This window comes from Leopardus geoffroyi, chromosome B3 (assembly GCF_018350155.1).
Source record: "Leopardus geoffroyi isolate Oge1 chromosome B3, O.geoffroyi_Oge1_pat1.0, whole genome shotgun sequence".
Lineage (NCBI taxonomy): Eukaryota > Metazoa > Chordata > Mammalia > Carnivora > Felidae > Leopardus > Leopardus geoffroyi.
In genome coordinates, this window is record NC_059337.1 from 61,415,576 (window position 1) to 61,429,816 (window position 14,241).

General features: G+C 54.3%; 1 protein-coding gene across 1 annotated transcript in view; it reads left to right on the plus strand.

Annotated features, from left to right (window-relative positions):
* SPTBN5 (spectrin beta, non-erythrocytic 5) overlaps nt 1-14,241 on the plus strand; it is a 47,440-nt gene that overhangs the window by 2,155 nt on the left and 31,044 nt on the right. The window contains 12 exon segments of the mRNA XM_045448106.1: nt 51-218; nt 2,951-3,067; nt 5,083-5,240; nt 5,775-6,003; nt 6,813-7,450; nt 8,710-8,848; nt 8,949-9,181; nt 9,420-9,573; nt 9,655-9,855; nt 9,933-10,139; nt 10,543-10,743; nt 11,433-11,585. Of these exon segments, the coding sequence (XP_045304062.1) occupies nt 51-218; nt 2,951-3,067; nt 5,083-5,240; nt 5,775-6,003; nt 6,813-7,450; nt 8,710-8,848; nt 8,949-9,181; nt 9,420-9,573; nt 9,655-9,855; nt 9,933-10,139; nt 10,543-10,743; nt 11,433-11,585 (2,598 nt within the window).

Below are 14,241 nucleotides of genomic sequence, written 5' to 3' on the forward strand. Positions count from 1 at the left end.
CCAGACAGGTGAGGGGGGCTGACCCTGTGCCTCTTCCCCACCCCTCCCAGGTGGGCATCAAGATCCAGAACCTGTACACAGAGCTGGCCGATGGCACCCACCTACTGCGGCTGCTGGAACTCATCTCGGGGGAGGCCCTGCCACCCCCCAGCCGGGGCCGCATGCGAGTACACTTCCTGGAGAACAGCAGCCGGGCTCTGGCTTTCCTCAGGGCCAAGGTGGGCACCGGGGAGAGGGCTTCTGGGCCAGGTGCTGGGGTGGGCAGCAGGGACAGGCTGCACTACCAGATCTTCTTTCCTGGGCTGGCCAGGGCAGAGCAGAAGATCTGGAGCCTGAATCCGGGAATAGCAGCTAGGATACAGAGATGCAGAAAGCAAAGCCCTTCCTTGAACAGTACTGCCAGCTTAGAGGGCCCCAAACCGGTGGGAGCAGAAACAGCCTTCATCCCCGTGGGCGGGACTGAAATATGCTGTTGACTGAAACGAGGGAATCAGAGAATTCTCAGCAGGCAGATTCCGTGTACTTTTAACTTCTCCTTTCCTAAATAAGGAAATTTACCAGGCAAGAGTCATGGTAAGTGGGCCAGCAGATCCTGGATGTGGGGTTGGGGGAGGCAGGCTGAGGGTAGAACATAGGAGAAGAACCCTGGAAACTGAGCCAGGCAGCAGAGGGTGCAGGTCTTCCTTAGAGAAGCTGGATCACTTAGCAGCGAGGGACCACAGCACACAGGAGGGAGGCAGAGTCTCCTGAAAGAAAGAGCCCAAAGAAATAGTCACTAAAAGGAGGCAAAAGCTCCAGGGACATGGAAGGACCCTCATGGCCAGTGTCGGGGGCTGGACAAGGGTCATTTATACTGAGAACCAGGTTGGGAAGCCCATAGGGCTCCTGGCCTCGGGGACTGAACCCATGAGGTGGCTGTTCCTGGAGGCTGCAAGCCACTGAGCTCGAACTGGCTGGGCTGAACCTGAGTGTCACTTAAGTCCTGGGTTGGAAGTCATAGCCCCTGGGAGCCTGGCATGCTGGAGAGAGGCCAGGGAGGTAAGAAACCAAAGCAAATAACAGGGGCGCTGCGGTCCCCAAGCACAGGGAGGAGCAGACAGCTGACAGTCACAGAATGCCATGCTCTTTTTGGCCCCAGGGACAATGGCCTGTGAACCAGCCCCCTCCCCTCCAGGTACGTGGGAAGAGTAGGAGCCCCATGGCCCTCATCAGAGGCTCTGCAGCTCCCCCCGAGCTTTGATACATAGCATGTCACTGATGCATAGTCTGTGAAGGTGACAGCTTGCCTCCACTGTACATACTGTTACCCCAACACAGGGTTGATGAGTAGCAGGATGTGGGGTGCACTCATTTCTGGAGACCTTGTCATTTGCTGGACACTCCATGCCAGGCTCTGGGGACCACAATCAGCAAAGCCCAGACCCGACTGCAAGGGGTCTGCAGTTTCAGGGAAGACAACTGATTTTAACCCAGGTCACCGGGCGCCGGTAAATGTTTAACAATCAGCTCTCGGGGCAGAGGGAATAAAAGCCCTCGTTTGTAGCACTTGCCGGTTTCTGTGGCATTGATACCCCCACCATGGCTGATTCCAAGCTACCGGCGGGGTATCACCAAACACCAAGCGGGAAGATCAGCCTTCCCAAGCTGGTATGAGCAGACTCCAACACCCCACTGACCAGATGCTCCAACTCCAACCCCAAGCTGAGGTGAGCGCAGAAGGGCTCAGGTGTGCCAGGAGAAGGCTGAGCATGGGGTGGACCCTTCAGAGACCAGACAGACACAACAAAGTGTACGCACGGGAGGACCCAGGGATGCAGCCTCAGCCACCAGGCAGGTGGTTGGCCGAAGCCAGCTTCCCGCCAGGTCTTATGGGAGTCTCTCCTCTTCGTTCTCCATTTAATGCATACTTATCCATTACCCACTATATGCCAGACGCTCTGCTAGGGAGACACCAGGGAACAAAACCAAGATACCCACCCAAGCGGGGTGAGGGGGCCAAGCATGTGTGTTTGAGCGGGAGGAATTAGTCCTTGGGTTGTGATTTTGAATAAGGTGGCCATTGAAAGTACCATTGAAAAAGTGCTGTTTGATAAAGACTTAGAAGAAGAGAGGGAAGTAGCCATGTGGCTACTGGGGGGAATATTTTCAGACAGCAGGGGCAGCCAGTACAAAGGCCCCAAGGCCTGTGCTAACAATCCCAAGAACTGCAAGAATCCTACAGTCCTCGGAGCCCTGGGATCCAGGAGAGGAAGATGGATCCAGAAGGTGAAGGGGCCCAGGTCCCGTGCAGCTTTGATGTTTATTCTGTTCCTTTCTCCCCTCATTTGCTCCTCCTCCCTGTCCATGTGGCAAGATCTAGGGCAGCAGGTTTTCAACTTTAGTGCATGGGAAGAACCCGAGGTGTTTGTCCAAATGCAGAATCCTGGGCCCTGGCCCAAGAGAGTAATCGGTGGGGCCTGGGAATCTGCCGTTTTAACAGGAGATGGAACACTAATGAAGAGGGCTGAGATTGAAGTGGGAACCAAGGACCCAAGCACCCCCTGGAGATTCCAAGATGCCCTAAGAGGTGGAGGCAGACAGCTGCTGTGGTCTATTGAGTTCATGTATTGACTATTTATGACTCCTTATTTCCAGCCCCCATGGCTGAACCACCGATCTTGGCCCGTGTTTACCTGTAGACCACACACAGGGAGTTCCCCACCCCAGTGGTCCAGCCCAGTTCACCAGGCTGGGGTCTTTCGCAGGACGACTTGAGTCCAAAGCTGCAACCATTTAGAAAAGCTTCACCTGCCTCACCTGTGCCCTGCCTATTTTTCGCTTGGGGACGTCCTGGGGCAGGACAGATTCCAGGACCCTGCCATCTGGCAACAGGTGCCCTGGACTTTAGGTTACTCTGAGACTCCTCTGGCACACGGGCTTCACAGCTGAGCCCAGCCAACTGTGCCCACAGGTGCCAATACCCCTCATTGGGCCAGAGAACATCGTGGATGGAGACCAGACACTCATCCTGGGACTCATCTGGGTCATCATTCTGCGTTTCCAGATTTCCCAAATCTGCCTGGACAGGGTACGTCCCAGCCCCAACGCCCAGCCACCCAGCCCAGCCCCAGCCTCCCCTCAGGTCCCTGGGGACAGAGCTTTTCCACCTGACTGTTAGGGTCCCCACAGCAGACCCTGGCATTCACACAATTAATACCCACTCTTCAACCATGGGCAAAGGATTGAGAATGTCAGAGAGACTGTAATATGTTGAAGTGACAACTAGGTTCACAAACTTCAGTCTGGGACAAGCCATTCACAAGTAGGGGGTTGAGGTGACTGCCAGTGCCTGCCTTTCCTGGTGACAACAGTGCCAGTTCCTGACTGGTTGTTCCCTACTTGGCACCGAAACCCTGTAACTTCCATTACACCTCTAATATGCTGTTGGGAGAAATTAAACATGTGGAGGGCATCCCAATCCCAGAAGTTTCCAAATCCCCAGTCACCTGAAGACCAAAGACACCATCCCCTATCCTCCTCTGTTCTACCTTTTGTTTTCTCAGGACTGAATTGGAAAGAGTAAAAACATAAAGTCCTTATATTTATCAATTTTCATAACTTTTCCAATTGGGGTTTCCAAAACCCCACCTAAGACTCAATTCCAATGCGTTAGAAAAGCCAACCTAGAGGATGAAATCCGAATGAAAAGAAGCCACAGATCTGGCTCAAATCCCGGAGGACCCTGAAGCCCATGATCTGACTGTGAGCCCTGGGAGAACAGGAGATTTGCCTGGCTGTGTCCCCAGAACCTAGGGCCTATGTGATGACTGAATGGATGGATGAATTTCTAGCTGGCCTCAAGCCCTTTCACGTAGCTACCCTCTCCTCCTCGGTCCCCCAAGCCAGCTCCAGGTGCCCCAGCTGCCCTTTGCTTGGGGGGGGGGGGGCAGCAGGTGCATCATCTCCTGACCAGTCACCCTGCTCCCTGACCGCTCAGGCTCTGCTCCCTGAAAAACAGACATAATTGGACCAGGTTGACTCTGTTCCCTCCCATGCCCATCCCTAGAACCTCTCCTAGTTTGTGTCTGCCAGCCTAGTCCAGCTGCTTAGGGCATCTGCTCTAGACCTGGACACTTCACCCTACACTGCTGCCCACCCAAGCTCTGGGGCCCTAAGGGCAAGAGAGGAGATGCAGCCTGCCCTGCTTTGATATTTTGAGTTTATAAATAGGAATTGGTGGAGAAGTGGAGCAAATGAAAGGAAGCACGAGTTGGGGGAGGAGGGGAAGGGAAGGAACTTTGGGGTGTGAGGGAGTGGGGGGAGGAGAGTACCACTGAGGCAGGAATGGAGGCTGGAGGGGGAGTAGAAGGGAGAAAGGAGGTGGGAAAGAAGCACTGAGAAGAGAGAGGGTGGGGCAGGGGTGGGGGCAGGTGGACCCGAGAGTACAGAACAAAGGAAATTCTTAGGAGGAAGAACAAGAAGGGTGGGAGGGGATTGAAACCCGGTGAAGATGTCCTTGCCCAGCGTGAAGCAGCAACACAGACTCTGCCCTCAGCAGCCGTGTGAGGCATCGAGGCGGTAGACGGGTGAGCTGCCAGCCTTTCCTGGTCAGGCCAGTCCCTGTCCTGTCGGTGGAGGGATGCTGGGGAGCTTCCTAAATACTCCTCTGCACCTCCTCATGTCATCCCTAGAGTGGAAATAGTGCCGGCTTCCTAGGGCTGCGTGCGAGTGGTGGAGAGCCCTGTGCATGGGCCCTGGACCTGGCTGGAAGGCAGCCCAAGGGGACCTGGAGCCAGTCTAACAAACCCCAGCCTCAGTTCCCTGGGACCCAGGGTCAGTTAGCACAGTGCCCCACCCATCAGAAGGGCCGAGAAACACACTTCTTTGGAAGAAGAAGCTTTCTCTCTCAGCCCCAGTCCCTGCCCACCACAAATGAAATCAAGTAAAACCAGGTGCTCCGAATAGAGGGCAGTCTGCACCTGCCTCCAGGCGGCGGGGGGAGAAGGATCACAACCAGGCCTGACCCGCCTCTCCGGCAGCCTGCCGGCTCCACTGCCTTCTCAGCTGTCGCATGCTGACCCACCATCCTGCCTGCCCTTCCAGGAGGAGTTTGGGGCCAGCGCAGCCCTGCTGTCTGCCAAGGAAGCTCTGTTGGTCTGGTGCCAGCGGAAGACGGCCTGCTATGCCAATGTCAACATCACCGACTTCTCCCGCAGCTGGAGTGACGGACTCGGCTTCAGTGCCCTTATCCATGCACACAGGTGCGCGTGAGGGAGAGCAGACCCAGCACCCTCCCAGCCCGACCTGGCCTGAGGCCGGCTTCAGCCTCCCTTCTGGAGGCCTTCACCACCAAGCCAACTACCGAGAATGGGTTTAGGTCCTCAACCTGCTCATCTCCCACATCCCTCTGGGCCCTGAACCCTGGGCCTGGGAGTAGAGATGGCTGATGGCCAAGGCCCTCGCCCTTTCCTAGGAAATCTCATGGAATTGGCCAGGTTTGCCTTGACCCCTGCCTTTCTCCAATGTCTGTGTCATCGCTGACTCTATTCTCAGTCCTTTCCCTCGCGAGTACCTGCCCTTTTGAGCTTCTCCCCCTACCCACAAGCCAGGCCCCTGAGCGAAATTAGCCCTCCTCTCTCTACAGGTGCCCTATTCCTTCATTAGGGTCTCAGGTTACCGGCAGGGGAAACCAATACCCGGGTGGCCAATAGGAGCTTGCTTGCCTTTGTAACAAGTCCACTTAAACCCAAGCAGTAAATTTCTCTGGTGACGAGCTTTGCCTGCTTTCTGTCCAGGCCAGACCTGCTTGACTACTGCTCCCTGCGTCCCGAGCGCCCACTACACAACCTCGACTTGGCTTTCCGCGTAGCTGAGCAGGAGCTGGGCATTGCTCAACTGCTGGACCCCGAGGACGTGGCTGCTCTCCAGCCCGATGAACGCTCCATCATGACCTACGTCTCCCTCTACTACCACCACTTCTCCCGCCTGCACCACGAGCAGACTGTCCAGAGGAGACTCGCTAAGGTTGGTGGAAGAGCAGAGGTGGCCTCGAGGAGAGATGAGCATGGGCTCTGGAGTCAGACCTAGGTTTAAAGACTGCGTCTGCCACTTCCTAGTTGTGTGGCCTTGGCCACGTCCCCTAACTTTACCGTGCATCCTCTGTCCATTGGAGCCCATAATGCTTGGGGTGACAGAAGGCTGCTATGAGTGCTTGGGAGTGTGAGCATAGTGCCTGGCAAACAGGGAAAGCCAGGTGAGCACCATCCGCTCCAGTCCCTCCCCTCTCTCCCTGCTTGTAGGCTGTTAAGCCCCTAATGAGATTGAAAAGCTCAGAGAGCCAGACTCTGCAAGGACAAGCACAGAAGCAGCTGTGCTGGGCGCAGTCCATGTTTTCGGGGCTCTCATACTCTCTGGGCACGGCGGCAGGCATGGAAGCCTGGGGAGGCTGTTCTCAGGGTTGGTGTCTCGGTTGGGCATGGGGGAGAAGATCCAGGCCAAGGGCTCTGAGCTGTTTCAGGGATGTGGGGGCCTCAGGAAAGGGAAAGGTGGCTCAGAAAAAGAATAGTACTCCCCAGAAGTGAGGCCAAATGGGGTAAAATAAGATGGAGGAAAGCAGGGCGGGTGCCCCACACTCCTGGGTCTAAGTGTGCAATGCAGGCAAACCTGATTCTCTGGGGGCTGGGAGGACCCCACTTTAGTGCAACCTCAGCTAGGGGAAAGAGCCTCCACCCACCTGGGCAACCTTGGCAGTCACCGAGCATCCAAAAGGGGAGCACCTCCATTCCAGGGCCTGCCCCGAGGTGCTGCCCGAGGCCTTCCCGTGCCTCCCCCAGATCCTGCTTCAGCTCCAGGAGACAGAGGAGCTGCAGACCCAGTACGAGCAGCTGGTGGCCGACCTGCTGCACTGGATTGCGGAGAAGCAGGTGCAGCTGGAGGCACGGGATTTCCCAGACTCGCTGCCTGCCATGCGCCAGCTACTGGTGGCCTTTGCCTTCTTCCGCACCCAGGAGAAGCCACCACGGCTGCAGCAGCGAGGGGCCACAGAGGCCCTGCTCTTCCGGCTGCAGACGGCACTCCGAGCCCAGAATCGCAGGCTCTTCCTGCCTCATGAGGGCCTGGGCCCCGCAGAGCTGTCCCAGCGCTGGGCAGTCCTGGAGCGGGCAGAGGCCTCAAGAAGCCAGGCCCTGCTGCGGAGGATCCTACAGCTAGAGCGGCTGGAAACCCTGGCCCGGCGCTTCCAGCGCAAGGCAGCCCTCAGGGAGAACTTTCTGACAGACACAGAGCAAATGTTGGACCAGGCCACAGCTGCCGCCCCGCCAGCCAGCCTGGCCACAGTGGACGCAGCTGCCCAGAGACTGGGCATGCTGGAGGCCAGCATCCTGCCCCAGGAGGGACGCTTCCAGGCCCTGGCTGAGATCGCAGACATCCTTCAGCAGGAGCAGCACCATGGCTGGGCAGATGTGGCCTGCAGGTGAGCCTGGGGTGCAGAAATCATCCTCAAAACAGGCTAAGGCCTTCCTATCCCTATGTTTACCTGTGCCCATTCCTGGCCATAGAGGTCTGATCTATAGGTTCAGGGCTCTCTTTAAAAGATCTAACTCCCACTGATGCCTGAAGTTCCAGCGCCCTCAATTCACCATTTTTAGTAAAGCACTGCCCTTTCTAGATATTTCTTATCAACTCATTCACTGAACAAGTATTTGTTGTCTACTACGTCCCAAGCACAGTTCTAGGCACTGGAGATTTAGTAGTGAGGAGGAGAAACCATAATGCCTCCCCTCACAGAGCTTACACACTACTAAGGAAAACAGACAAATTAAAATAGATATATAGTACGTGCAATAGTGATTTTTAAAAAAATGGTAACAAGATAGGGGATTATGAGGTGCCAACATGGGGGGCGGGGGTTAGATCAGGTGGCCAGAGGAGATTGACTTTTGAGCAAAGACCAGGAAGAAGCAGAGACCAGAAGAGGGGGCCAGCTGTAGAGATACAGGGACACACTCTACCAGGCATAGGGAAGCACATGCTTGCCATGTTTGGAAAATAGCATGGAGGCCACTGTTGGTCAAAGTGAACAAGTAGTGGTTGAGGTCAAGGAGGTACAGGGGCAAAGGGTGGGGGTAGAGATCATGCTGGGATCTGTAGGACACAGTAAAGATGGGATTTACTCACAGAAGGATGGGGAATTCAACACGGGAGGGCTGGAATAAAGGAGTGGCACAATCTGACTCCTGTTCGACAACGATCGTTCTGGATGCCATGTCAGGCACAGACTGAAGGGACAGAAACAAAGACCACTTATGCAGCTATTGCAATAATCTAGGCCAGAGAAGCAATGCAGGTGATGAGAAATGGTGGGATTTTGCATATATTTTGGATCCAAGAGGATTTACAGACAGATCAGATGCGGGGTGTGAGAAATTCAGTTATCAAGCCCTTTAGCCCAGGCACCTAGAAGGATGGAGTTGCTATCATTGGAGATGGAGATTGGAAAGGTTTGGGGGCCCTGAGCCACACAGACCCTCCATCTAGCTTCTCTGCCTGTGTTTAAGAAGCAGGAACACAGTGCCCCGACAGCCATAGGCTAGAATGCTCCAAGCCCCCAGTCACTGGGCTCAGGCTCCTCCATGACAGCCAAGCACCCCCACCAGGTGTAGACCCCAAGGTGGCTTCCCTATCCCAGCCCAGTGAAGACCCCAGCCCACCCCTTATTTTCACATCCTCTAGGCAACTGGAGATCACTGGGCGCTGGGAGCGACTCCTTCGGCGTCTCCAAGGGCAGAAGAAGCAGATGGCAGGTCTGCAAGCTGTGCTGAGCCTGCTGCAGGAGGTGGAGACTGCCTCCAACCAGCTCAAGGAGCTACAGGTGGGCCCTGGACCAGCAGGCCCCTGGGTGACACAGCACCAACACTTGTGATGACCCAGCACTCTGGGACAGCAGTGATCACTTGTCCATCCCTGGCCAGGTGCTGGCCAGCTCCACGGCCTGTGGGCAGCAGCTGGCTGAGACCGTGGAGCTGCTGCAGAAGCATGACCTGCTGGAGGCCCAGGTCTCAGCCCACGGGGCCCATGTGCGCCATCTTGGCCTCCAGACCTCGCAGCTGGACTCCTCCCTGGGTACTACTGTGGAGGTGCTGCAGGCCAAAGCCCAGGCACTGGCCCAGCTTCACGGGAGCCTGGTGTCTCTTCTAAGGGCCCGGTAAGAGCTCACCCAGCTCTCCTACCTTCTCTAGAACTTTTCTGGAACCCAATTTACCTCCTGCCCTGGTTAAAATACTGCTGACTTGGCAACTTCCTCCACATTGACCTTCACCTCTAAGTCTTCTGTTCCCCTGTTGAGTTATCAGGAAAAAGAAAACTCCTATCTAAGGGGGAGTGTCTGAGCCTGGAGGGGAGCCCCCTCCCCAGTCCCTTTGGTGCCCCTTGCCATCCCTCAGGCGCACCTTGCTGGAGCAGACCCTGCAGCAGGCAGAGTTCCTGCACGACTGCGAGGAGGAGGAAACCTGGTTGAGGGAGCACGAACAGCTGGTGGAGGATGAAGCCCTGGGCCGGGACCTTAGCCAGATCAGAGCAGCCCTGCAGAAACACAAGGTCCGTGTGACCCTGGGCCCTGCCCCAGTCCCCACCTGGCCCTTCCCTTTCCTTCCTTCACCCAGCTCTGCACCCTGCCAGGCCCTGGAAGCCGAGCTCCGCCACCACCAGGCCATGTGCACTGATCTCGTGCGGAGGGGATGCGACCTGGGAGCCCGCGGGCACCCCACGCGGCCAGACCCCAGGGAGCGGGCCCAGGCACTGCAGGGCGCGTGGCAGCGGCTCCGGGCCTCCACAGCCAGGCGGGGCGCTCGGCTGCAGGCGGCTATGCTCGTCCAGGAGGTAGTTAGGCTGCGGATGCGGGGGGCCGGGCAGGCGTGTGGGGTCGGCCCGTGCCCAGCCTGCCCTCCTGCCCGCAGTACTTCAGTGATGCGGCTGACGCGGCCTCGTGGCTGCGGGAGAAGCAGTCGGCCCTGGAGAGCGCGTCCCGCGGGCGGGACCAGACGGCCGCAGAGGCCCTGCTGCTGCGCCACCAGCGACTGGAGCGTAGCCTGCACGCCTTCAGGACGGAACTACGGCGACTGGACGAGCAGGCGCGGGCGGCCACAACCCAAGTGTCGCTTACCGTACGTGTGGGACAGCAGGGACCCAGAACTACAGGCCTCCAGCCCCAAATGCACACGTGGTCTGAGCACTATGCCCCGTCTCCCGAGACCACACACAGAGAGTGGAAATGGGAGGGCTTTTGTGGGCCCTGACCTGGGAATCTTAGCTTCCGGCTTGGGGTGCCCCACCCCTCCTCAGCAACTTCTTATTGGCTGCCCCAGTCCGATTAGTGGAATCTTGTCTGCATGCTTGTAGAAGTCATCCGAGGATAGTTTGGTTTTGCTCGTGTTGCCCACCAGTTTCCATGCATTAATCGGGTTCCTCCTGGAACCACCCCAGGTACAACCATTGGCCCCACCCTGCCAAGCCTCGTGTTTAGGGGAGTCTCCTCTGGACACACTGCCCTGTGTCCTGTCAGCACAGGTGGTATCTGCCCTGAGCTCTCCAAAGGAAGGCCCGAGGAACCTCCGGACCCGGAGTGAGGTTTCCTGCCACTCTGGGCCCCCAAGCACTCAGAAGATGGTCCTCTCCGCTGAGCTTGACCCTGACTTTGACCCTAACACCATACTCCAGACACAGGACTGCTTGAACCAGGACTATGAGGGCCTGGGGGCCCTGGCAAAGGTAAGTAACACTTCTTGTTCAAGAAATGTTCGTGGGAACACCTACTCTGCACTGGACCCTGAACCGGGAGTCCAGAGACAGAGCAGTTGACTGGACATGCTCGCTGCCCCCAAGGAGTTTACACAGGCAGAGGAGAAACAGGTCATTAGATGGCGGTGGGTGTGATGGAAGCCCAGGTCAGGCTGGGAGTCAGGGAGGGCATCTCTGAGGGGAGGCCATTTAGGCTGTGACTGGAACAAGGAGAGGTTGAGAGCAGGCAAAGCCAGGGGGAGGGCAGGAGAGATGGGGGAGACCATCCCCTAGGCAGTACCTATCGCCAGGCAGGCAGGAGGTCCTGGAGGAGTAAAGACCAGAGTGCCTGGAGCCTGGAAGTGAAGCTGGGAGTGGCAGATGGCTGGAGGAGAGCCTGGAGGGGAGAAGGGCGGGGCTAGGTAGAGCCAGGTCCCACAGAAGTATGGCTTGGACCTAAGAGCCAAGGGCTAGATCAAAAGAGCACACTCTACCAGGGCCCTTGACCTGATATGAAGCTCTTGTCAGCTTCTTCCCCTGGACCTCCAACAGAGGGCGCAGGACCCAGCAGTGGGGCAGGGGCCTTCTCTTGCCCTGGGGGGAAGGGTATGGGGACCTGCTCTGAGTGCCCTAGGGGGAAACTGGCCCTTGGCCCAACCTCTGGGCCGGCCTCTCCTCAGCACCGCAGAGCTCAGTTGGAGGAGGCAGTGGCCCTATTTGGCTTCTATGACTCATGTGGAGAGCTGCAGTCATGGCTGGAGAACCAGACCGCACTGCTCCAAATGCGGCAGCCCCAGGCGGATGACTTGGAAGCCACACGGCTCAAGTATAAGGTACTGCCCCTGTGGAGCCAAGGTGGGCGTCTTGGCTGCTTGGCCCTGCGGCCTTTCCATATTCCTGTCCTTCTCCCTCCCCGCCTGCTCCTGCCTCTCCGTTATTCACTCCTGTGTCCCACTTCTCCCTGTTAACTGTAGTCCTGTCTGGGAAGAACAAGCAAGGGATCTGGCCTTGAATTATTTTGTTTTTATTGAGGTATAATTGATACACAACCTGATAGTAGTTGGAGGTATGCAACATAATGGTATGTCTGTGTGTATTGTGAAATGTACCCCACAGTAAGTCTAGTTAGCATCCATCCCCACACATAGTTACAGAATTGTCTTCTTGTAATGAGAACTTTTAAGATGGATTCTATTAGCAACTTTCAAAAATGCAACACAGGATTATTAACTATAGTCTCCAAACTATATATTCCATCCCCATGACTTACTTACATCATAGCTAGGAATGGGCACTTTGTGACCCCCTTTACCCATTTCACCCACCGCCCACCTCCCCACTTCTGACAGCCACCAATATGTCCTCTGTATCTATCTTGTGTTGTGCTTTTTAGACCCCACATACAAGTAAGATCATACAGTATTTATCTATCTCTGACTTACTTAGCATAATGCCCTCAAGGTTCATCTTTTGTACAGTGGTATATATGTCTATCACATTTGGTTTTAATTTTGTTTTTTAATGTTTATTCACTTTTGAGAGAGAAAGAGGGAGCATGAGTAGGGGAGGGGCAGAGAGAGAGGAGGACAGAGGATCCAAAGTGGGCTGGTGAGCCTGGTGTGGGGCTCTAACTCACGAACCATGAGATCATGACCTGAGACAAAGTCAGACGCTCAACCAACTAAGCCACCCAGGCGCCCCTCTTTTTTTTTTTTTAAGGTTTATTATTTATTTTGAAAGAAAGCATGTGTACACCCACCAGCTCTCAACCAGGGTAGGAGCAGAGAGGGAGGGAGAAAGCAAGAATCCCAAGCAGGCTCCCTGATATCAGCACACAGCCAGACTGGGGGCTCAATCTCACAAACCAAACAGTGAGATTGTGACCTGAGCTGAAATCAAGAATCGGAAGCTTAACCAACTGAGCCGCCCAGGTACCCCTTTGCCGCATTTTCTTTGTCCATCCATCACTGGACGCTAGGTTGCTTCCATATGTTGGCTATTGTAAATAATGCCTGTAGGAATATGCGGGTATAGCTATCTTTTCAAATTAGTGTCTTCATTTTCTTTGGATTAAATACCCAGACGTGAAATTGCTGAATCATAGGTTGGATCTATTTTTCATTTTTGAAGGAACCTCTGTATTACTTTCCATAGTTGCTGCACCAGTTTATATTCCTACCAACACAATGGCTTCCTTTTTTCCACCTTCTTGCCAACACTTATTTCTAGCCATTTTTTAATCTTTTATTTAAGAAAAATTTGTTTAACGTTCATTTATTTTTGAGAGAGAGACAGAGACAGAGTGTGAGCCGGGGAGGGGTAGAGAGAGAGGGAGACACAGAATCTGAAGCAGGCTCCAGGCTCTGAGCTGTCAGCACAGAGCCCGATGCAGGGCTCAAGCCCACAAACTGTGGATTATGACCTGAACTGAAGTCTGACGGTTAACCGACTGAGCCACCCAGGAGCCCCTCTAACCCTTTTTTTTTTTAATTTTTTATTTATTTTTGAGAGAGAGTATGCACAAGCTGGGGAGGGACAGAGAGAAAGAGAGAAGTTCTGAAGCCGGCTCCACACTGACAGCAGAGACCCCAACATGGGGCTCAAACTCATGAACCATGAGATCATACCTGAACCAAAGCTAGATGCTTAACCGGCTGAGCCACCCAGGTGCCCCTATTTATAGTCTTTTTGAAAACAGCCATCCTGACTGGTGTGAGGTGACATCTTGTTGTCATTTTGATCTGTTTCCCTGATAAGGGGTGATGCTGAGCATCTTTTCCTGTGTCTGTTGGCCACCTGTATGTCATCTTTGGAGAAATGTCTATTCAGGTCCTCTACCTGTTTTGCAAGCAGATTATTTGTTTTGGGTGTTGCATTTATTGTTGTGTATGGTGTAAGGTAGGGATCCAGTTTCATATTTTGCACATGGCTGTCCAGTTTTCTCAACACCATTTATTGAAGAGACTATCTCTTCCCCATTCTTGGCTCCTTTGTCATAAATTAATCAACTGTATGTGCACGGGTTTATTTCTGGGCTCTCTATTCTGTTCCACTGATCTATTTGTCTGTTTTTATGTCAATACCACACTATTTTGATCATTATAAATAATTACTACAGTTTACTATAGTAAACTATACAGTTTGAAATCAGGGAGCATGATGCCTTAACTGATGTCTTGAGAAAGACTTTTTTTTTCTCAAGATTGTTTTGGCTATTCCACACAAATTTTAGGATTTTGCATTTCCGTACAAATTTTAGGATTGTTCTATATCTGTGAAAAATGCTATTAGAATTTTTATCAGGATTATAGTAAATGTATAGATTGCTTTGAGTGGTTTAGACATTTTAACAATGTTAATTCTTCTAATCCATGTGCACAGAATATATTTCCATTTGGGGGGGGGGGGTTTCCCAGCTTCTTTCATCGATGTTTTCAGCGTACAGGTCTTTTATCTCTTCAGTTACTTATTCGTCGGTTTTTTTTTTTT